Below are 22,794 nucleotides of genomic sequence, written 5' to 3' on the forward strand. Positions count from 1 at the left end.
CGAGATTATCTGGGAACATCAAGTCTCACTCTTTCTAAAATTATCCCTCCGTTGAATATCACCCTCTGCACCTCCCCGCTCACTCTCTGTGTCTCTGTGGACAAATGGGCTGATTTGTGCCATTTCTCGCTGTAATCTCACAGAAGTGACAGGAGGGCTCATTGACATGCAATGACACAATCCCACCTCTGCCACAAATGTAAATCTGTGTGAGCAGCATCTAAACAGCATCATCTGCCAGCACACTGAAAGACAAACATACACATGTACATATAACACCTCATGCGACACATTAGGGAACATGTATGCGACACCTCAAGCAGAAAGCAGTGAGAAACTTTCTGCATGATGGGGATGTTACTAACACTCACAGGGTTTCCATACTTCCAAAAAGAATAATTAAGGCCCCTCCTACAAGCACTCATTATTATTTTCCAATTTCTTTTTTCACTCCTATACAGATACTTCCTCTTCATTTTCATTTTCATTTTCCTTTTGTAACTTTCATTGACAAACCTTGGTTTTCAAAGCAACAATGCATGGGGCAACCAGCAGGGAATAGAGAGTACGTGCTATCAGATGGGGCCCCCTTAGGGAGGTCTCTTACTGTCATTGCCAAATTTGCACATTTATAGGCAATGCTGAGATTTAAGGTTTGTCAGCCCTTGGGTGCACGCTGCTGTCCTGGGGTCCCATTCCGTTGCCTGTCTTGCCTATTGATAAGCAGCACCTCTACCAGAACAGAACAAGCCGTTCCTTCAGCTTCTGTAAGAATAGAAACTTCACCTCTGCTTTATAAACACGCTGTCACGTATGAAGTGAAACTGTGAGAGTGTTTTTGTAAATATCTCTGGTCTAAGTTTCCTAACTTTCAATGTATCTCTTATAGGACATATTGCATTCTGAATGCAAAGCGCTGCTTATCAGAGTTCATACATTGTCTAAAGTCTGTATCAGATGATCATCCAGCTGTAATTGATTCTTGCTCACTTGCCACCAAAGATAACAACTACAGTTATCAAGAGTATTCATTTAACAGTTCAGTGGAGAGTCATTCTTGATGATCAGGATGATGAGTTTGTTGATCTTCCACATTTAATGAGTCAAAAATGAAAGCCTTTGTTCTGCTGCTACATTGAAAACCACTGCCGGAAAATGTTCTATTCTTAATATTTCAACATAGAAGAAAAACATTCCAGCTCTTCCTTTTTTTTTTCACTCCTGCGAATCGAAGTAAAAATGAGCAGGATGATCCAACGCATTAGAATTAACTGAGCATATTCACACTCACTTTTTAAAATCTAATGGCCCTTTCCTCCCTCCTCTGTGCATAGTTTCTTGGCTATGTTTCAATTCTACGTTCATAAAAAAATCATGTTCTTGCTTTGAGCCTCACAGTGAGGCTGCTCTGTGTCGAGCAGTAACTTTTGTGATGCTCTGTATTGTTTTTAAACCTTTTTGATTCTTTAATTCAATATGTTTCACTGTAACACACAGACAGCTTGGTCACGTGCTGAGAGTAATGCTTTTAAATGACCAATTTAAATGACCTTTATTGGCCATAGGTAGTTTTGTTTTCTGAAACGTCTTCAATACAGTAAGATAGCAGAGGATGATCTACCCTACAGCAGCAAACTGTAAGAATAAGAGTCTGTGTTTCAGTTTTGATGTCTAGTGATTCTCTTAATACTTTTTAGGAGGCTTTCTGACTTTCAAGAACATTTTGTCTTTACCAGCATACAAGCTTATCTGGAAGAAAACTCTTGACATTAAATACAAAATGATATAAACATAAATGAACATATGATCCCATACTGCAACCAAACTGCCTTTTACCTGTGCATAACTGAAAACCACTGAGGCTGTATGATTGAAGACTGCACAAACAACACACCATGTCGCAGTGAGCTGATTTGTGTCCAGACACAGAGCAGGCAGACAAAAAGCATATCAGTGTAAAACAAAGTGCTTCTCCCTAAGGCAGACAGATATTGAAAATGAAACGCGTGAAAGCAAAAAGCCCAATAGAATCTCGTGAAGAGCGTTTCAGATTTCAGCCGATATGCCGCGTATTAATATTCAGTTAGGGTGTATTTTTCCGCCTCAGACTTTTAACCATTAAAGCATGCTGCTCCTCACTATTTCCTCTGAGTCACCGGGCGAGTGTGTGCGCGCATACAACACACATTTTCACCTTGTTAATGAACATATGTGCACTTGTGTTTGTGTCTAACACTATCAAAGAATGATTTTGTGTTCAAAAGTGTGCAAGAGTTCCTTTTATTACAACATAGGGAAGAGGCTTTAAAAATTGAAATCTTGAAAATTTTACAATTATGTCAAAAACCTAAACTATTATAATTTGGACAAAAAGTTTTGTAAATTTTCAAATGTAAAACATTTACTACGTTGCATTTTTAATTGTTGCATAAATTACTTTTCATTACTTTTAAAACTATTTTCTTAACATCATGCTCCTTATTGATAATGTGTCTTGTCAACTGCTTGGAACCAATACTTGTAGCAGCACTCTTTAATTTTTCGCATTTGTCACTTTGTTTTTCAACATACATGCAATAGGGACAGAATATACTCTATTAATTAATGCTAAAATATGTAGCTATATAATAATGTGTAGAACCCTTAAGAAAAGGCCCACAATGATGTGATGAATTCTACTAATGCTACTCTTCAAGGTCATTATGGTCCATAGTAACTGTACATGTGTATCATTGTAAAAGGTGTGATTCTTTTAGGTTTTTTAATAAAGAAAAAGGATAGAGGTCATTTGAGGGACATTAATAACATTGCATCTATTAGTACTGCTGCACACCTCTTTTGTTCCTCCAGTAAACCAACAGGCAATAAGGAGGAGTCTCTGCTTGGTGAAATGTTTAAGTTTGAAAAAGAGAGGGGAGCAAGTTGTGAGTGAAAGTCTGAATTCAGGAGCATTACCTGCCAGTGTTATTGACTGCAGAGTTCAGAGAATGGCCTTGGCACTAAGGTACCATTACAGCTCAATTGATCGGACTGCACTTAAGTCCAAATCCCACCTCGTTGCACAAGGCGTCGTCTCAGGATCCGGTGACCATGGAAAGTATGTGTGTTTCTCTGTGTGTTTATTTGTGAGGCCTGTGCATCTGCATGTGTGTGTTTTCATGTGTGTGTGCGCGCGTGTGCGTGCGTTTGCGTACGTGTGTGTGTGTGTACAATTTCTCTGAAAGAAAGATCCTCTTGTGTTTTTCAAGGTTCCTTTTTTTCACTTTCTCTCTAACGTCGTTTTCCACATCACTTCCTCCGTCCCTCTTTGTCTGTCATTCCCTTTTCTCTCCCACATTTTATGGCTAAAGCTCAGAAATGGTCAGAGATCTAACGCATTTTAAAATATGTGTGTTGTGCAAGCAAGGAGTCTGGACCCACCTCTCCTGCTGCCATGCACAAACAAATGGACCTATAATCTTTTCAAAAACAAATATCCCCATATGGATAATGCTTGCCTGTATTACCTATCAACTAAAATTCATACTGATGCACAAATGTTTCTTCAAACACATGTATCTCTCCTTTTTCATAGGATTATGCAGAATGTACCTGTGACATTCACACATTGCTAGCAAGTCTCATTAAAGCCTTTAAAAATCCTCTCCCACTATAAGCAGAGGGGGGCGTCAGGTGAACACTGTTTCTTTTTTAATAATGGATTAAAAAGGCAGAGGTACTAAGAGGCTAATAAACATTAGCACACTAAAACAACAAGTCTGCAGCAGAGGTCTAGTCCCTGTTCTTCGCTTTACACGTTTGTCATTTAAAAACCAGACAGTGAGCATGGCTGGACATAGATCAGGACAACCCTCCTCAGAGCGGCTGACAGACAGAGAAGCAGGGCCTGTGCTGTAAATCCTCTGCACTCTAATAAAGCAATAAAAGGCCTTTAAAAGTCAATGTCCCTCAGCACAGGAAGATAGATGAAAATGTGGAAAGTAGAGGAGACAGTTTGAGATGGTTGTACACACCCACACTCATATTTGGCAGCTTTTTTCTACGCTCCAGACAAACCTGGAGTATCTGCAATATTGATGCCTTTCTCCTGGTGTTCCTCTTCTTTTACCCTTCCTGGCTGCAGCTTACTTTTGAGATGGAAAAAGTAAACACTGTGATATAAACTGGTGAAGCGCGGTCTTTATGTACTGTTCCGCTCACTGGGTAGGATCTCTGTCTCCGCTTCTGAGCTGCCTTCCTCCCTGCAAGGTCTACTGTAACACTTACCGCATTGCGAGATTTTATTCCGGCCCTTCTTGATGCAAGCACATATGCACACACACACACACACACACACACACACACACACATATTTCTCCCAATAAAATGAACAAATGCAGATGTGAAGTTACTTTTTATTTGTTTACTTTTTTCCGGTAGGGCTTACACTTTGAATAATACCATGCTTTTTCTTCTTTCTTTATCTTTCCTCCATTATTTTTAACCTGCGAGAATGATCATACTGTTCCTAAGTTTGCCTTCCTTTATCCTGAAGGATGAAGTATAGTTGAACCATTAGCAGGGCAGCGCGAAGCAATACAACTTTACTACGTAAGAGATCATGGTTTTTACACAATCATTCAGCGATCCCAGTGTCTCTGTATGCGTCTGTATGTGTCTGTGGAAACTAAAAAGAGGCCCAAAGCCAAAGAAAAGAAGGTCGATGTACTGACGGCATGTCTCCTGAGAGTTGTAGCCACTTTTTGTGCTTTGTGCCCAAATTATGATTAATGGAAAATAAACAGCCTTGATGTGGAGCCTGCTTTGATTTTTTATGACCCTCAGTCTCACTTTAGTAGTTGCTACATGTTTGTCAGAGAGCAAAGCTCTGGACAAACATTCAGAACTCAACCCTTAGCCTCATGACACTTTCAGACAACAGCCTTGACTCGGTGGACACACAGATGGAGAAGCGGGTTCTCACTCTCTTCCACAGTCACACACAGAAACACGCACAGCCAGACAAACAGACATCTTGATTATATCAGTCCCCTCAGCTGCTAATGACCAGCTTGCTTGTAATTATATTAATTAGCGGACGTGCCGCGCCTGTCAATCGGCCAGGGAGAGCCTAAAAACAAGTAGAAAGGAGAGCAGGAGGGAAAGAAACGGAAAAGAAAAAGTCACACAAGAGTCACAGTAGGAAATGGGTGAGAAAATGAGAAAGAGAGAGGTTGTGAAAAAAAAAGAGTTTGAGCAAGAAAGAAAGACAAAGACAGAGAGAGAGAGAGAGAGAGAGAGCGAGAGAGGAAGCCTGATCAATTGTTCATTTTACAAAGTCACTGAGACGTGTCAGCAGTGTCAATAAGTGAATTAATTTGTCTGTGGGTCTCTGAAGCATGACACCATGTCACACTTCCCCCGAGGCAAGCAGGGCCTCTAACCCTCTCTCTGACAAACACACATGCACACGCACACATGCACACACACTGTTACAAAGCAATTTCATACGAGGATCACACATGGATATCAGAAACAGATATGCTGACAGAGAAACATTTTCATACCAATGTTCTCATGCTTGTGGATATTCACAGCATATGCCCAAACCTGTGTGTTTCTTATCATCTACTGTAAGGATTGGGACATTGTTACACGCATGTATTCCTTGGAGACGTAAACAAACCTACAGTATGCCATAACCACTATGTAGCCTGAGCCTTATACCTAAAACAAAAAGAAGTCTTGTGCAAAAATAAAGTATTTTCCTTTTGGGAAACATCTTTTTGTTCACAAATGTGGTGTTTGTCATCCTTATGTTTGTTTGCTATGGTTTGAAGCCTTGAGTTTGGCATTATGACTCTCATCTTCTTTTTTTTTTCAGCGCAAGTTTCTAATGTTGGGTGAAATGGTAGATGCACACTTTATTGTCTATCCTGGTTGACAGGTTACAGTAAGAGACTTGTAAATCCCAAGTAGCACATGTTGCTGTATGGTATATTTAACTCTAAATGGTGATTCACAAAATGAACTTGAGCTGAATTGAGGAGGACTTGTGACTCGCAACTGAGGCCATGCACTAAGTTTTGGAAATGTTTGCTGAGCTTATAATATATATATATATATATATATATATAGAGAGAGAGAGAGAGGGTCACTTTTCTATCCAATTTAGTATACTACGACTTTGTTTTTGCAACTCCCAGTAGTGGTGCTACATCCACTTCTATTAGTCGATATGTGTGTCCTTCATAAAATAACAATCACAATAGATCACAATGCAATGGTACAATTTACAATTTACAATATATGTTGCATTCATATGCAGCATGTCACTCCTCTTCAACTACATGAATCCCCCCGCCCCACACACACACAAACACACCACACATACACACACAATCCCACATTCGATAAGGATTCATCCTCATCCAAACAGCCATCCTCATGGGAGCTTATTGTCCGGTGGTGACTGACATCAGTCAGCCACCATGAGGGACCCTCCACCGCTGTCTGCCTGCTGTTTTCATTACAAAGCCATCACCTCCAGCACAAACACGCACGCACGCGCACACACACACACACACACACACACACATCCCACACATACACACCCCAACTCTGACAGATTCCCCCTCAGTCCTGACTACCCATGACTCTGTTGAAACCCCTCTTTCAAACATCCATTCAATCCAACTTTGCGGTCAGATATCACCAACAGTGGTCTTCCTCTCTCCCGTCTGTTTCTATCTCCTCCTCATCCTCCCCCCCCTTTTATGCTCTGCGCCCCCATAGGGTTTAACCCTTTCCTCCCGCTTCATCAGCGGTGCTGTTGTTTGAGGGCTGCTGCTACGACCGCCCCAGGCTCCAAAACCACCACACCGCTTCCTCACCACAACCTCACAGCGGATTCACACTGCAGAGCATGCTGGGAGCTTTTCATAATCTCACAAACACACCAAGAACTCCCACAAACTCACACTGTCACTCAAAGTAACCAGCACATCTGCCAGCTGCCAGAGGGAAACGAAAAGGGACGCAATACCTCTCTGACACACACACACACACATACGAGTAGAAGCAGCAGATTGCATCCAAGGTGATAGATAGAGCACTGTGGGTAGAAACTGTGCCCGTTCAATTACAATCATTACTATCACTTCGGGAGATTTGTCATGGTCAAAGTGAGTCGCAGCTGTGGAGAAAGCACCTTGAAGACTGTGAAGTTGTGTTACTTTCAGTTTTCGCATAAGGGCTACGACATCCTCAAAATTCTCTCCCAAATCAAAAATGACTAAAATTAAACGTAAATGAATTACTAAGAATTTGAAACAGATGTTTAAAAAATAATCTCTCTACGGTACATGAGTGACTCTTCAAAAGCACTTGGCACATTCAGAACAATAATCCAGTAACCCACAACCTGTCAGCTACGTTAAAGCCATGAGAACGGTGTGTTTGAAAGAGGCAGCTGTGCCTTTCACCGTGTTCTGTGGGTGGGTCGTGGGGAGGGGGGGGGGAGGCCACATGGCAGAGAGAACTGTCAGTCAAAGAAGGACCTGTTATGAAGAATTAGAGAGAGTCTGGATGGTGTGATGGTGACACACAGGAGACCGAGGCCATGCCGTCACTGATTGACTGACAGGTAGAGGGAACAATGGAAGTCAAAAATCGCACACAGCTGTGGAGCTCCTACATGAGACCCCCACTGCTGAGACCAGCTGGTGCCCGTTTTCACAAAATGATCACCGTGTGAGGGACAAGGCAAAGAGGACAATCAACTTCTACACCTCTTCTCACAGGACAAAGATGTGTGTTTGTCTTACTGACATGTTCACTGAACTTGAAACTGAGATAACGTTACCGCACTATTCACATGTATTTGGTGCCTCATCCCTATCTGTGCTGCATTGGTGATGATGAGTTAAAAAGATTGTATGTCTTAGTTAATTTAATCACTGTATTAATAATGTTAATCAAAAAAGCAGCTAATCAATAGCAATAATTCAGAGGGGGAAAAAAACTCCATCAAATTGTAATTGTTGTTCAAATGAAAAAGATAATGTAAAGAGTCCCGCTTTTTAAAGATCCCTTACATTTGTGCTTTTATGTAATCAAGCTACACATTTTACAGTGTGCAACTTTTCAAATAGCAGTGGTGGAAAAGCAATGCAATGGAGACATTGTTTTCTGAATTGTCTCTAGCTGGTGTGGTAGCATAGTATAGCTCTATGCTAACAGCATCTTATTGGTACTGAAATATGAGGTAAACTAATTAGATCCCCTAGTGTGATAATAAGTGAGATATTGAGACCTTTAAAAAGACACAGAAAGGGATATTTTGACCATGAAGAAGTCGGTGGAGACTTAGGGCATTCTCATCTAAATGAGAATGGTTCTCAGTCTGAGTAATTGATAAACATATTAGTGCCTGATAAAGCTGTATTATCAATATATTCATTTTTTGTAATAATTAAGCACACATTTTCATTTATGGAAGCCTGATGGGTCTAGTTTGAGCCACCACACAATGTTAACAAGAAATCACATGTTTTCATTGGCCTGTCAGTGACACCTGATCTTTACCTCTTTTCATTTCTCCAAGGCTTGTGACCTCTGTCCAGCTGTGGTTTGTGGTTGAGACAAGAAACAGATACACAACCACTCACCACCATTGATCTTACATCTCCCTGTTTTCCATTGCAATCATGGATCTCCTATTCTTTCTCCTGGACCTGATTCCATTTGGATGAGTGAAGGCTTAATGTCCGCTGCGTCTGCGTGACACCTTTTCATGTCCTCTGGCTGTATTAAGCTGTATAAAGCTGTCCAGGACGCTGTGGTTTACGAAAGAGAACCTTTACTCCATCGCTCTGCCCCATGACGTGAAAGAACGCTTCACCTCACTTCTTCTACTCCTCCTGCTCTCTGTCAGGAAGTATCCATTCATCACAGTCAATCTGTTAATGCCTGTGTGTGTGTGTGTGTGTGTGTGTGTGTGTGTGTGTGTGTGTGTGTGTGTGTGTGTGTGTGTGTGTGTGTGTGGAGGTGATCTGTTGTCGCGCTGCTGTCACCTCGCCAGTGCATGCTTGATCCCTTCTTATTCATGTATCATATCAATCTTTTCACACGTCATCATTATCAGCTTGCAAGAGAACACAGATGTACAAGATTCCCATTGTCTAGAGTTCATCATATTACTTATACTCAAAGCCTTACACGCAGGTCATTTCAAATATAGGGGCATCTGTTTCTCCTTTACATACACACAAACGTGCACATACTATCTCCTTCCCTCACCTCATCTCTAACAAATATTTTTTCTGTCTCTCCACAGTTCATTTCTCTTGCCTCCATCCCTTGCTCCGCTCGCTGCCGCCCGCTGCCTCCCTGCCTGGCCGTGTCCTCATGCACAATCACAAATGCACACAATCCATTCCCCCTCATTCCCAGGCAGTCATCCTGAACAGCCCTCTGTGGGGGTAAGTAGATAGGAGGCTGTTGAGACATGCTGAGCCCAACGGCCCTCTGAGGATACTGGATGTCCCACAGCTGGGAGGAAGAGTGTAGAAGAGAGAGGGTCCAGATGAGAGTGAGCCTTGGGAGAGGAGTAATTGCCAAGTGTGTGTGAATTTGAGTGTGTGGCGGGGATCACTGCACAGGGAGAAAAGGAGGAAGGGGGGGGGGGGGGGGGGTGTGATGAGATGGAAAAGGGTGACAAAGACAGAGGAGAAGTCATCTACTGCAGACAGGGGGGGGGGGGGGGGGGGGGGAAGCAGTAAAGGAAGACGTCAGTGCAACCCCTCTTACAGGTGTGTGTGTGTGTGTGTGTGTGACAGGGGGTCAGGTTGGAGAGAGTAATCTCCCCAGGATTAAGAGTGCTGCTCCTGTGTTAATGTGACTGTCAATGAGAATTAAGTCCCTGGACCGATCCTCCTCAGCCCTCTCTGCTCTCTCCACCTCTACCTCTCTCTCTCTCCTGTCCGCCCTGTCTGTCACAGTAATGACACCACTTTCTGTGGAGTGCCAGTGCCACGTGCGTTAAAAACAATGGGCAAATAATTACACTCTTTCAATACAGTACAAATTGCAGACCTGGGCAGCGGGACAGCAAGAGGTACAAAAAAAAAAAAAAAAAAAGCAAAGAGGAGCGGGAGGGATGGGGAGGAGGAGATGGGAGAGGGAGGGGTGGAGACAAGGATGACTAACAATTACAACACGATAGGGGTTGGGTCTCATTACTTCGCCCATTAACATGCAGCAAGTAATTTTCCCCTCTCAGTTTGTGTGTGTGTGCGCAAAGAGAGCGAGGGTAGAGGAGGCGTGTGTGTCTGCGCGTGCTGAGTGTGTGTCCAATAGAGTCTGCTACACACCTCCCTGCCTCCGTGCGCAATCCGCCCGGAGAACCCGGCGGCACCTCATTTCTCTCCCCATACGTCCGAGACCCGCGTGCTCCCCGTCTCTATTCCACCGCCGATCACGATCCATGCAAAGCGATTAGCAGACGCGTGAAAAGAGCCTCGGTCAGCGGATCAGCCTCGCAGATCACTCAATATAGGTACTAAGCAGCGACGAGCTCCAACCGATCGCTTATTTAACCTGACAGTGGCGAAAACACTGCATCAATCTCACCTCAATTTCCCGCGCCCCTCGCCGACAGTACGCGCTACACACGGTCAGCGGAATCGGCTCGTCATGCGATGTGTGCCATTTTTTTTTTGTTGCGAAAAGGTAGCAATCACGCGTAAAGGAAGAGAGGGTTTACTGTGAAATCAAAGAGGTTTTCGGAAATTCAGCCTCTTGATGCCTCGGCGGAATAGGTTGCAGCGCTCTGAGCCAGAAACATCAAAGTTGTTTTAAGCTCGTGAGTCAGTGAACCAGTCACCTCCCCCTGTCTCCCTGCTGCCCACATCTCTCCAGCCAAGACCCCCTCTGACCCCATCCTTGTTTCATTAGCCCATTGACCGTGCGCCATGGAAACACATGCGGAATTAAAATGTGAAGCTATACTTGTGAATGTGAATTAAAAAAAAAAAAAAACACACACACACACAACCTTACCCGAATCTATAACCACGATGGCATGATCACAGGATATTGTAAAGGATCCAGGCGAGATAGTGGAGCGCTTTGCCACTTTCTGCTCCCTCTCTTCTGATTTTGTTTCAACTCACTCCTTCTTAGCCCCTTGTCCAGTTCCCAGAGTCCACGTTCAAGTATACTGACGCGGGGCCGAAGAGGACTACTGCCGAGACAGAGTACCAGCCCTCCGGACCCGGCTCAGAAAACACATCTTGCGCAATAGCGATGTGGTCCAACCTTCCATGATCTCACCACGTCTCATCTCTGAGCCCTACACACAGAAGAGAAAGTCATAAAAAAGTGCGTAATTCCCCCAAAGAGACACCGGGCTGATGTTTTTTTTTTTTTTTGGTGAACACTCCACTCAAGTTTATCCCCTTTCGTGCGCCACAGTCACATAGAGGCGTAATAGTCGCCGGAGAGGTGCTGATGAGAGTGATGGTGTACTGATGCAGGAGTGATAGTTGTGCGCTCCCGTCGCTCCTCCCGAGCAGGGATCGATTGGACATGAGAAATGCGATGTGAGCCAGTCTTCCCAATTCAGAACACGTGCAGCAGCGCCCGCCCAGTTCACCGGCTCCAAAGTACACCCCCCCCCCCCCCCCCCTTTTTTCCTCACTGATGTCATGCAGTTTACAAGTATCCTGGACGACTGAGGTGAAGGTAGGGAAGAGGGGGGAGAGAGATGGAAAACATTTTACACTGAAAATAGTCAATTTCAACAATTCTCTCTGTGCCATTTTTCGTCCTGGTGAATTACTTGATTTTTGCACTTTTTACCTCTTTCTTCAATCATTTTTCAAAGTTTTTTTTAACATAGAAGTAAAAGGAAAAACATGAACAGAAACACATACCGAGTGGTTATACATGTTGCATAGGGGATTTATTAATCACATTTTTCATGGAGAGATAAAGTTTCATACAGGACAGATAGAGTGGATTTGGTGCAAACCTTGTCAGACACTGATTAAGACTGTCATAAATCTTTCATGGGAAGTATTCCTAAAATAGGATTAAATTTTATTCATAGTTTGCCCATATGCAAAAAGGCTGGAAGCAATTTGTCCCTCTTCAATTTTCAATTCATTGTTTGCGTCAGACTTTAGCCGATGTGTGTGTGTGTGTGTCTGTGTGTGTGTGTGTGTGTGTGTGTGTGTGTGTGTGTGTGTGTGTGTGCGCGCGTGCGTGTGTGTGTGTGTGCGTGCGTGTGTGTGTGTGTGTGTGTGTGTGTGTGCGTGTGTGTGTGTGTGTGTGTGTGTGTGTGTGTGTTTTGAGTTTCCGAGTGGCCGACATTGTGCTTGCCAGTCGATGACCCCTCCTCATCACTTAATATCCCACCTCATCTCAACACTTGTATCATTTTACAGATCCTGTCTGAATATCGATACTTTATGCTGTACACCGAATGGTGTAAATCTAGACCCCGCTAACCACCAACACCATCCTAACCCCCCACCAAGATGTTAAACAGAATTTAATCACCACCGCCTCTCCGTTACGCACCAGGAGACAGCCTATCAATTAGTATATCCCTAGAATATTCTAGTGTGTTGATGGCGATTGATTGCTTTGCGCTGTATATTCAGTCGTTAAGGCTTAGAGGAGGTCGATGTCTGCTAACGATCCAAGGAGAAGGGGATCAGATACATTCAGACGTCTTTATTGTTTTCGCCTTGGGCCGTACGGCGAGCCAAGTGTCACAGGAGGCCTTCTTATAGGGACTAGTGTGAAGACACGTGCATTTGAACTTTTCTCGGGACATGCATCATGAATGTGATTCATTTTAAAACTGAAACGTGGAACAAGGGTATTGATATTACGGTAATCTTGAACACGCTTGCCTGTCACTTTTCCTCGACCAATTCTGACCACTTTTGCATCCTGATGCTTGAGAGGGAAAGCGCTGTGGGTTGTTTTCAAGCGATGTATGTAGGCTTTAATCTGTTAAAGGTCGACTTGTCTCACTTTAAACTAAGAACAGATTAGACATTGATGTGGGTTCACCATGACCCAGGAACATGCAGCCCTTCAGCGGAAGGAATGAGACAATAAAAAACCCACAACATTCAACTGGAGAAGTTTCAGCACCATGGACAGCACCAGATGAGCAGCATAAAGTCATAGAACCCGTCGGAGCTCCAGCCTGCCCTGCCTCTTGCTGCCAGACAGCTAATCCATTTTGAAGACATAATAGTACAAAAAAAAGTTTAATTGTGAACAGGAAGTTACTAAAAAGTATAATTTGACCAGCTGCAAAGGCAAGTTGTGTCTATACAGTAGTGAACCTCCGTGCCACATTATGGATAGGCCTTTTATCTATAAGAGAGGCAGCTAATGGATGCAGCGGTCCACAGCACTTATCTCATCTATCCTCCCTCAGAGGGGGCAGATAGTATCAGAGCAAACCACATCACGTGACGTAAACACGGACTTTAAAAGGTGAGGTTGAACGGTGTGAAATCTAATTTACTTTCCATTACACTTCTTGGTGTTGTTAGGCATCAGTTTTCTCAGCTTGATCCTACCTTCCGTAGCAGAGTTCAAATCGTATGCAGTAGTGATACCTTAAGAGGTTCTATTATCATTTGTGTAGCCTATCTCGCGTCAATGTGGTGAAGACAAGGGCAACTAGAAGTAGGCTGTAGTTCTATGGGGTATATGTTAGAGGATATTCTCTATGGTTATTCGTCCAGTGACCACAAACTATGATGGGAATATCAGAAAACCTGCTTTTAATTGGAGGAATATAAATCGATATAACTCGGCAATCGCTCTGAAACAATGTCTTCGTGATATTTGGGACGCCTTCAGGTGACAGGGTAGCATCAGCTTGAGGCAATAACTACTCTGGGACATGCAGTCGAGGTAATAATGGCTTTTGCAGTGGAAATATACAAACTGTTATGAGACAATACCGTTAAGACATATATGGTGGGGCATATACTTGAAAATCATGTTCGTATTAATATCCTAATTCTGAAGTTTGAATCACGACTAAAACGGTCTCTAATGACGGTGGTGATTAACCCAAACATCAGCTTTTGTTATCACATCTGCTGTCCTGATCAAACATTCAAGTGGTCTTCCAGTGATACGACGCAGTAGACATCCTGTTAATGCCAATGATAGGTGAGTGAAAAGAAGACAACACAACTCATTTGAGTAACTATCTGAAGCTGTCTAGTCAACTAAAGCACACTTACACCATGACTCAAACCAGTAAAGTAGTCAAATAATGCTTTCACTTCCATAACAGCAACTTTTTCAATAAAAGATGAAGATAGATGGATGATGTAACAAATTGTAGGCCTAAACATGTGCTCTGTGGCCTATAATGTTCCATATGGTTTGGATCAACCTCATCTTGAAACCACACAAACAGAAGAAAGGATATGTTACAAATCAGTATGGCCACATGAAGGTAGCCAAAAGGAGATTGCTTATTTTATTGTTTGAAAAACGACTGTTGCTAGTTTGCCTGGTCTGTCAGAAATTCAGGAGATTGGAGAATCCCAGAAAACCGAAAATCTCAGTAACCAATTGAAACAATCGATAGTTGATACACCCGCACTGGACTCTCCCTTTGTCTTTGCTATTTGTCTTCGTTGTTAGCAAACTTTTGTTCTCTGTTACTTCCACTGTGTCTTTAAACTGTATGCAGTTTTTTTTTTATTATAGGCTATTTAAGACGCTTTGCTTGAGCACCTTGTCCAAAGATTACAGATACAAAATAGAATCCTTTAAGGACATTTTTAACAATGTGAATTAATTATTTTGCATGATCATAACTATGTTGTTTATTATATACATTGCGCACTACCTCCACCCAAAACAGACAGGAGAAGTCTTTGTTTCATCTCGCTTCGTACTTTAAGTCGAAAGGTGGGCTTGGTGATCCGATCCCTCTTGGAGAGATCCAGCAGGCAGGCCTTAAAACCGGGACTTGGCCATCGATTTGGGGCCGCTATGAAGGTTAATGAGAACAGACATCTTGGTTCCTCTGCTTTTGATCCCCCGCCCTGAAGAGATTCTTCATTTCTTTACGAGGTCACTGGTAGTAACCCGAGTAGGCCATAAATAGTGTCCATCCCAGACAGGCCCGGTGTCTGTCAATACCCAGAAAGTTCAGACACAACATCCGCATAGAGCCGACAGGAGCGCGACTGCTGACATCAAACTTGTGAAGCAAAAAAGACTAACAAACATTGTCTTATTGTGACCCAATGGATATTTGTGAATAATGTGTTCTCACACTCACCACCGTTAGGAAAAACTCTGTGAGGCACAATCCCACACAGCGCACCGAGTTGATCTGGCCTCATGTGTGGTGTTATACTGCCCCCGTGTGTTCATGATGCGTCACAGTTAACCTGAGTCATTTTTGAGGTCATTCAGATTTATTATGGTGACAGTAAAAACTGAACTGGTGACCTTTTGCGAAAGGCCCGTCCGCTCCTTCGACCTGAACTCACAAAAAATAATGAAACCCACAGTAAAGAGCTGTCCGGTTTCAGCAAAAAACAACTGGCAACAGAGACTTCAGTTTGTCCCTCAAGGTCAGACTTCAAACGCTGATTGATTTAATAGAATGGGCAGCATAGAAAAGACGGCATGCTTCAGCATTTTTTTAAATTATTTATTTCAAAATATTAGCCAACATCTGAAAATAAAAATGGCCTTCAAGTCAAGCGTAGCTCTGACCAAAGAGGTCTGAGAGAGTTCATCATGTTCATCGATAAATAAGACATCAAGCCAATGGAGACAGACGAAAACGATGCTCTGATCCTTCAAAATACCATAGCCCTCTAAAATGTGAAACTAACCTCACTCCAAAGGTAACAGACAATAGCAGCTCACTCATCATTTCATTATCCTGATAATGAATTTCCTTTCAAATAAAAAGGAAAGTATGATAAAATTAGGCATCAGAATAAAAACGTATAACAACAAATACTTCAATTTAAATAAGACCTTATTACCAACGTCAGTAACAAGCAGGTTAACTTGAAATAAAATGTCAATCCAAATAACCCGCAACATAATCTTAATACTTAGTTAACAAAAGCAGTATTGTTTCTTCTTTTTTTTTTTACATAAAACAACAGAGAGTTTAACTTAATAGACAAATACTTGAATATGAGTTCCAGAGTACTTAACATAGTATTACAGTATGTGCTCACAATCATTTACTAATACTGATAGAAAGAAAATCCCTCTTGGCAGCAAGAGTGTGTCGCTTAACTTCTGTTCCTTATCTTTTAGAGACATCAGTGTTTGTTGTAACCATAGCTTCAAAACACAAATGTAGGTGAATACTGCACCTCATATTAGCTCGGTGAACTCTGAGTGTGCTCTGAAGCTCGGGCATGATTGTCAACAGCTCTGAAGAGGAGTGCATCAAGGTGACTCTGATCAAATGTGACAAGACTTTGCATGTGAAGGGACACCGTAACAGCTGCTCATTAACTAACTTTGCCGGTGTGGAATGAAAAAGACGCAGCGGAGGTAATGAAGAAACATAGGACGTATCTTATCCCTCTCCAGCTGCTTTGCTTGCACCTGCCTCGCCTTGTGACTGATTCGACGTCAATAGAGCTGGTGTCATGTTCGTCAGCCCTGAGTTGACCAGCACGCTGCTTTCACTCATCTGGATCTATCAAAGCAGTGGGCAGGACAGGAAAAATTCTCTATGAACTACTCATCCAGAGTCAGGCGAGGTGACTTCAGCAGCCAGATGTTTTGTAACTCACACTCACAGATACTCTAGAGTTCATCATGAAAAGTACGACGCTGCCATTTAGGGTGCTGTGTGACGTAATCAGCTGCTTCCAGTACAAGGCGCATGAACTCGCCCACGTTAAAGTAGTAGTTGGTAAACTTCGGGTGGTCTCCGAGGGTTGGATGGTGACCCTGAGAGAGACGGTAGAGAAAAGTTAAATCCCTGAAAAGACACATACGAGCACAGGGAAACACATTATAGGAAGATGTACCTGCAATTAAATAACATAGTTTACAAATGTTTGTTCTGCTGTGACTATTAACACCTGTGTATGTGGGATAAAAACAGATGAATTATGTAAACAAGGTGTTTGAGAGCCAATGGCTGGTGAGGGACTTTCCCCTACCTTGTCCTGTGGGAGCACTTTGTCCATTTTCTGCCAAGTCACGTATCGAATGCCCCGCAGCCGAGCCAAATCTCGATAGCAGCTCTCATCCTGACAATTATATCTGGGCGGGACAGATGCAGACGCTTTATCTCTTGCTCTCATCTCCCTGCCTCACTTTCACTCTTTTTTTTTTGCTCCATGTTTGTCTCTCTCTTTTGCTGTATACATTAAAGTGGTTCACACTCTATATCCCCCAAATTTTGCACAAAACACTCCCACACATACTCAACCACAGTTCAATCAGCTCATCTGCCCAGGGAAACAAAGTGTGATGAATGCCAGTTTAATTAGATGGCATTTCAAAGTCATACACAAAGTGACTGAGGGTCAATACGGGCACAGGATGCTGCTAAACCCATCACTCTACCTGCTCGTCCATCACTCACACACACACTCACACACAAGAGCCACTCCAAGTGCCACTCACAGCTCAAAGATGACAGCCCAGTCAGGGAGGAAGAGGAGGTGTGTGAGACCCGCCCCGTGCATCCCAATAAAAATGTCAGAGTTGTGGGTGATCCTCAGCTGCATGAGGAAGGGAACATCCCTGAAAGACAGGCAGCAAGTCCTAGATCAATCATCTTCATTGTGTAACGTGTCACAATTACAAATCTTTAAAAGCTTACACTTTCTTTTATCAAACAAAACCTCTGTTTATATAGCAAAGTACTGACTAACTCCAGTTGTAATGTGGCATTACTCAATAACTCACTTGTATTTGTAGTCCACCACATTGACCTCCAGTAAAGGCACAGTCTTGAGGGCGTTTACAAGCTGTAACAACAACACAGGAGCGTGTTCTCTGATCAATGAGGGAGCAAATAAATATGTGCAGTGGCCATATATATCACAAGTCTTTTCTTACTTGCTGTTTTTAGAGCAAATAACATTTTAAATAGGCGCTTAACAGATGTGGGCAGTTAATCAATGATGGAAAGAAGGAGCTGAGGGACAGGAAGGTTGTATAGAGTGAGAACAGAGACGAAAAGGAATAGGAGGAGTGGTGGTAGAGTAAGGATATGGGACATGAAAGAGCAATTACAATATAGAAAGAGACAGATAGAAGGAAGGTAGGAGGGAGGGTGATGCTGGGACTCACCTCCACTTGGTTTAATATCCTTCTGTATTCTGTGCTGCGAGCCAGCAGGGTGACACGAACACGCCCCTCCTGAAAACAGCAATGTGCCCAATAATCAATCAGCCAAGGACAGAAAGAGGGGTGGCTGGGAAAACATGACGCTCCTTTAAACTAACTAAAAGACGTCTTCAGTGTCTTTTTTCTTAGCACAGATAAAGGAATATATTAGTTTAAATCAAATAAAGTGTGAGTAAGAAAGTGGAATCAAAGTTTTCTGTGTTGATGTTTTTTCTCATTAGTTACAGCGTGATCTGAGAGGCTTCTTTTTTTCTGTTATCTTCTACTGCCATCTTGTGTCCTGAAAGAGAACTCAGGTTTCTCTGAGGTGTAAACATCTGTGAAGTTAACAAAATTAAGAAGATGGCACGACCTTCTTAATTTAAAAAGGGATGATACAAACAGTAACATGAGAAAATTGAGAAATAACATTTTACCAGCTACATCCACACCTTGCCAAAAAACAGTGGAAATATATGTATTTAACACAGAACTAATTTCTTCTGCTCTATTCAAAAAAAACATTTAAAAAGTAAAGGAAAAGACGACATTATGAGCAAGACAAGAGCAAATGAAGATGAGTGGTGTAGAGGAAGAGAGGGGTGCTTTGGGCTGATGAATGGGACACAATAGCAGAGAGCAGCCGTGTGAGTCTCTGGCTGTGCCATTAATCTAGGGATGAAAGGAGTAGCTGTGGAGAGGGTCAGGGCCAAGAAGACCTCTCATTCAGTTGCCGGCCCGCTATCACTATCAGCACCATGTCTGGCTGAAAAGCTTCTTAGCATATTTCCAGTGAAGACCATGAATACCCAATGAGCTGCTCCACAAGAGAGAAGAAGTTATGGGGCTTTGCTGGTCATAAAGATGCAGTCAAGCACTTCAAACTTCAAATCTGGTATCATAAAATATCTTTAAAGGAGTTCAATGTGTAGGAGATGAAGGGGAGGGTGAGGAGTGTACTTATCATGAGTATGATAAGTACATTATTTATGCATCTATTGTAACATAAACTAGAAAGATACTCATATAAATAAGGGATGCATCACCTGTTTAATAAAGTATTGAGATTGTCAGAGAGTGTGGTTGTGGTGAGTCTAGTGACTTTGCTCTCCATTGCACATGAAAGCTAAATCTGTAGTTTAATATAAATGTGCAATTAAACCCTCATTTTTAATTAAACTTTGCAACAACACAAAGTGAGATCATTAAAATATGGGAACACGTTTGTAAACAAGAAACTACATTTCCATGAGAAAGCCGTGAAAAAGGAAAGAGTTAGTTTACTTCTGTAAAAATTATAAAAATGTGTCCTTAGACCTCTGTTTGTTGTCCCCCAGTGACCACAGCATTGTTACATTGTTGTCATTTATCCACTAGTTAGATGTGTATTGGGTGTTTTGACAACTGCTTTAAAGGCCGGCGTGTTGCATTCTGTATGTCTGGTGGTTTTGAGTGGAAGAAACTCGTTTTGTCTTCCAGCCCATCTCAAAATGTAAATGTGTCAGACTGTAAAACAAATCCATTTGTAAAAAAAAAAAAAAAAAGAAGCCTTTTCCTGATGGGAGTGAAATCACAGGTCTATCTCTTAATGTGTGATTGGTCTAGGATTAAATGATTATACAATATACTTTTTTTAAAGCTTCCCCCTAGACTCAGTTGCCTTGGATTCTATATCATTTGATTCTATTTTCTAGGAGTTGAAATCTGTTTACAAACCGTTCATTGTGAAATGATGTTCACATTCAATTGAAGCCTCCAGAGGAAGGATTGATTATGTTTAGAATTACATTGAATAACTCTTATTACAGAATTACACCTTTTTAGATAAATAGCTAGAATACACAAAAACAACTTAAAGATACTCTGATGAACTTCTGATTTATGATTTCTGTGATTCATGGACAAACTACTATCTCCTATTTTATTTTTGAATATTTTTTTCCTGTACATATAAGTAGTGTCCATGATGTATCCATATCTCTGATTATAACTATTGATCTCATCATGCTTTGTTTAGACAGTCAAATGAATCACTAGTTGGAAATCTTTGTTGTGGAAAATGTCGTGGAAACGTCTGTTTCTGCAGTTTCAGGCATTACAAATAAATATACAGAAATAGTCCATCTTTATGCTAATGGTTTCTTTTGCTTTTGTTGATAATGAAAAGGGAACAGTTTAGTCTATTTCATAACCAGCTTTAAAATGACATTTTAGGAAACCAACAAGAATCATAAGAGCTAAGGTACTAATTGTAAGGGACACGTCTTTGTATGATACAATAATAGTTTAATGGATGTTTGATACATGTGTATTTTCCATTTAACACAAAACTAAAAAATAATAGAAAGAAAATCAAGAATTTGAGTTAGAATTGCTGTTCTCTTCTCCCCACCCAAACATCTCCCTCTGATGTGAATTCTATGACTTAGAGTCACTGAAAGTTATTATGACAAATATAGTTCAATTTTTGGTGAGAAAGGAGGAATTAATTAAACGTATACTAAAGAGAGTGATCTTCATAAAAATAAATAGTTACCTACTATGTCAACTAACTAACTTTGAACCCTTCGTTTAGAAAGATGCTATATTAATACTGTTTATTATTATGTTATGATTATGTTGTTTAAGCCATCTTTATTGTGGAAAATCAAACACCATGAAATAATTATCAGTGTGTTATTAAGTCAGATCATTACTGCAATAATCATTCAGAAGATTGGGATCAAATTTCAGTTGAGCAGTTCCCTAAACGGCTGCAGAATGCTGCCCTAAACTCGACATGAAGGCAAAAGGAGAAAATAGACTTCTGCATATGAATTGTATTGTTTAAAATAATTGATGAGGATGAACGTCAGATAACCTTTTTATAACAACCACAGCAGATGAATCTTAACTGTGCCTTGGTTTAACATTTTTAAAGAAATTAGTCAGAGAGTATTTTCAGCCAGAATGCTGAACTACAGCTCGTAGTTCTTGGACAGACCTGTATTATTGATCTGACATTTGTTTTGTTTTTATAACATGTTTAAGTGTTTTCCCTTCAAAGTATAATTAATGTAGTTATTTAAACGTGGAAAGGTTTGTGTAGATTGACATTAGTCAGCTATCACGGTAAACAACCTCAAGTCTTCTGTTGTCAAACAGTGATGAGTGATGAGCTCCTGTCGCTCATCCTTCAACATGTTTAAAATGAGCAAACATGGAAGCAGTCTCTGCTTATCCAGTCTTTTGATTTTGGTTCTTCTACATATGTTATCATTTTCAGCATGTGAAGCAGTTTATGGAAATGTGACAAATCAGATTTTGTCTGTTGTGCATTTAATAAGAGGATGATTAAGCAAAAAATATAAAAGCTTTGTATGTTACTGCTTGAACCAAAGCAGAAAAAGCTGTTCCCTGACCGGGAATCGAACCCGGGCCGCGGCGGTGAGAGCGCCGAATCCTAACCACTAGACCACCAGGGACCTGTTCATGCTTCTGTCACACTTGTTGAGTGGAATGTGTGGCATGTGTGACATGATCTGATCAGCTGTTCATGTCGGTGTGTAGTAAAAACAGCTACCAGTAGAGGTCACTGTCTATCTGTCGTTGGGAGTTTCAACAGGAACGTAATGCAGTCCAGTTCTAACTGTTACTGTGTTTCTGCTGTGTCCTGCTTTTCAACAGGTGGCGCTGGCCGTGGAGGGCTCCACCATGAGTGGCAGCCTGCAGCGCCGGAAAAAGAGCAAGAGGAAGTGGAAGCGGCTGTGGTTCCTCCTCAAAGACAAGGTGCTCTACACCTTCACAGCCCGTGAGGTGAGGGGGCACAGAGTCTCCCACACCAGCCCCAAAACACTCGCACACTCTCATGATCAATCAGTCACAGAGGCATTCCCTCTGACCCTTTGTCTGACCCCCTTCATCTGAATTATTGTTGTACAGAACTGTTTAACCCTCACATTGTTACTATTCAGCCTTTTCTCCTGTTCATAACACCTCGTGACTATCAAAGGGATTCTCTGTGCTCTCTCTCTGTTTGCTTATTAGACATTTGCACTTGAGTGTTGCACCACTTTCTTTGTCTTGAAACATCCATTTCTTGTTATTTGCATACTGCTGCAGGCAGCACTGGTGTTTTAGATTTGTATGTCGTGTTTGATGGCTCCCCTCTGGTTTCTTCAGGATAAAGTGGCTTCAGAGAGTCTACCACTACAGGGCTTTACAGTCAAGCTGACTGAGAGGCCAGAGGGAGAGGAAAGAAGCAACATTTTCCATCTGTACCACAAGAAGACCCTGTACTACACATTCAGAGCAGACGATCAACACACTGCACGCAGGTGAGTCCTGGCACTGTTAAGCTATGCTGATGAATAGCTTCTACTTTGAATTGGGACATGAGTGTCCTACCAAAAGTGTTCCCTGACCGGGAATCGAACCCAGGCCGCGGCGGTG

At 41.9% G+C, this 22,794-nt stretch overlaps 2 protein-coding genes and 2 non-coding genes across 4 annotated transcripts in view; 1 reads left to right on the top strand and 3 right to left on the bottom strand.

Annotated features, from left to right (window-relative positions):
- Positions 1 to 16,138: 16,138 nt before the first annotated feature.
- eogt (EGF domain-specific O-linked N-acetylglucosamine (GlcNAc) transferase) overlaps positions 16,139 to 22,794 on the bottom strand; it is an 18,275-nt gene continuing 11,619 nt past the window's right edge. Inside the window, exons 11-15 of the mRNA XM_061042340.1 lie at positions 18,328 to 18,396; positions 17,941 to 18,002; positions 17,656 to 17,775; positions 17,187 to 17,289; positions 16,139 to 16,971 (exon numbers count right to left, since the gene is read on the bottom strand). Of these exons, the coding sequence (XP_060898323.1) occupies positions 16,825 to 16,971; positions 17,187 to 17,289; positions 17,656 to 17,775; positions 17,941 to 18,002; positions 18,328 to 18,396 (501 nt within the window). The 3' untranslated portion in view covers positions 16,139 to 16,824. The remainder of the gene's footprint in view (positions 16,972 to 17,186; positions 17,290 to 17,655; positions 17,776 to 17,940; positions 18,003 to 18,327; positions 18,397 to 22,794) is intronic.
- trnae-cuc (transfer RNA glutamic acid (anticodon CUC)) lies at positions 21,756 to 21,827 on the bottom strand. The gene has a single exon. It is a non-coding gene; the product is annotated as a tRNA-Glu (tRNA).
- Positions 21,819 to 22,683, top strand: fgd5b (FYVE, RhoGEF and PH domain containing 5b). The gene is made up of 2 exons (XM_061041851.1): positions 21,819 to 22,158; positions 22,525 to 22,683. The coding sequence occupies exons 1-2, from the start codon at positions 22,057 to 22,059 to the stop codon at positions 22,681 to 22,683; spliced, it is 261 nt and encodes an 86-aa protein (XP_060897834.1). The 5' UTR covers positions 21,819 to 22,056.
- trnae-cuc (transfer RNA glutamic acid (anticodon CUC)) overlaps positions 22,758 to 22,794 on the bottom strand; it is a 72-nt gene continuing 35 nt past the window's right edge. Inside the window, exon 1 of the tRNA in view lies at positions 22,758 to 22,794. This exon is cut by the window's right edge and continues 35 nt beyond it. This is a non-coding gene — a tRNA (tRNA-Glu).

This window comes from Labrus mixtus, chromosome 7, assembly GCF_963584025.1.
Source record: "Labrus mixtus chromosome 7, fLabMix1.1, whole genome shotgun sequence".
Taxonomy (NCBI): Eukaryota; Metazoa; Chordata; class Actinopteri; order Labriformes; family Labridae; genus Labrus; species Labrus mixtus.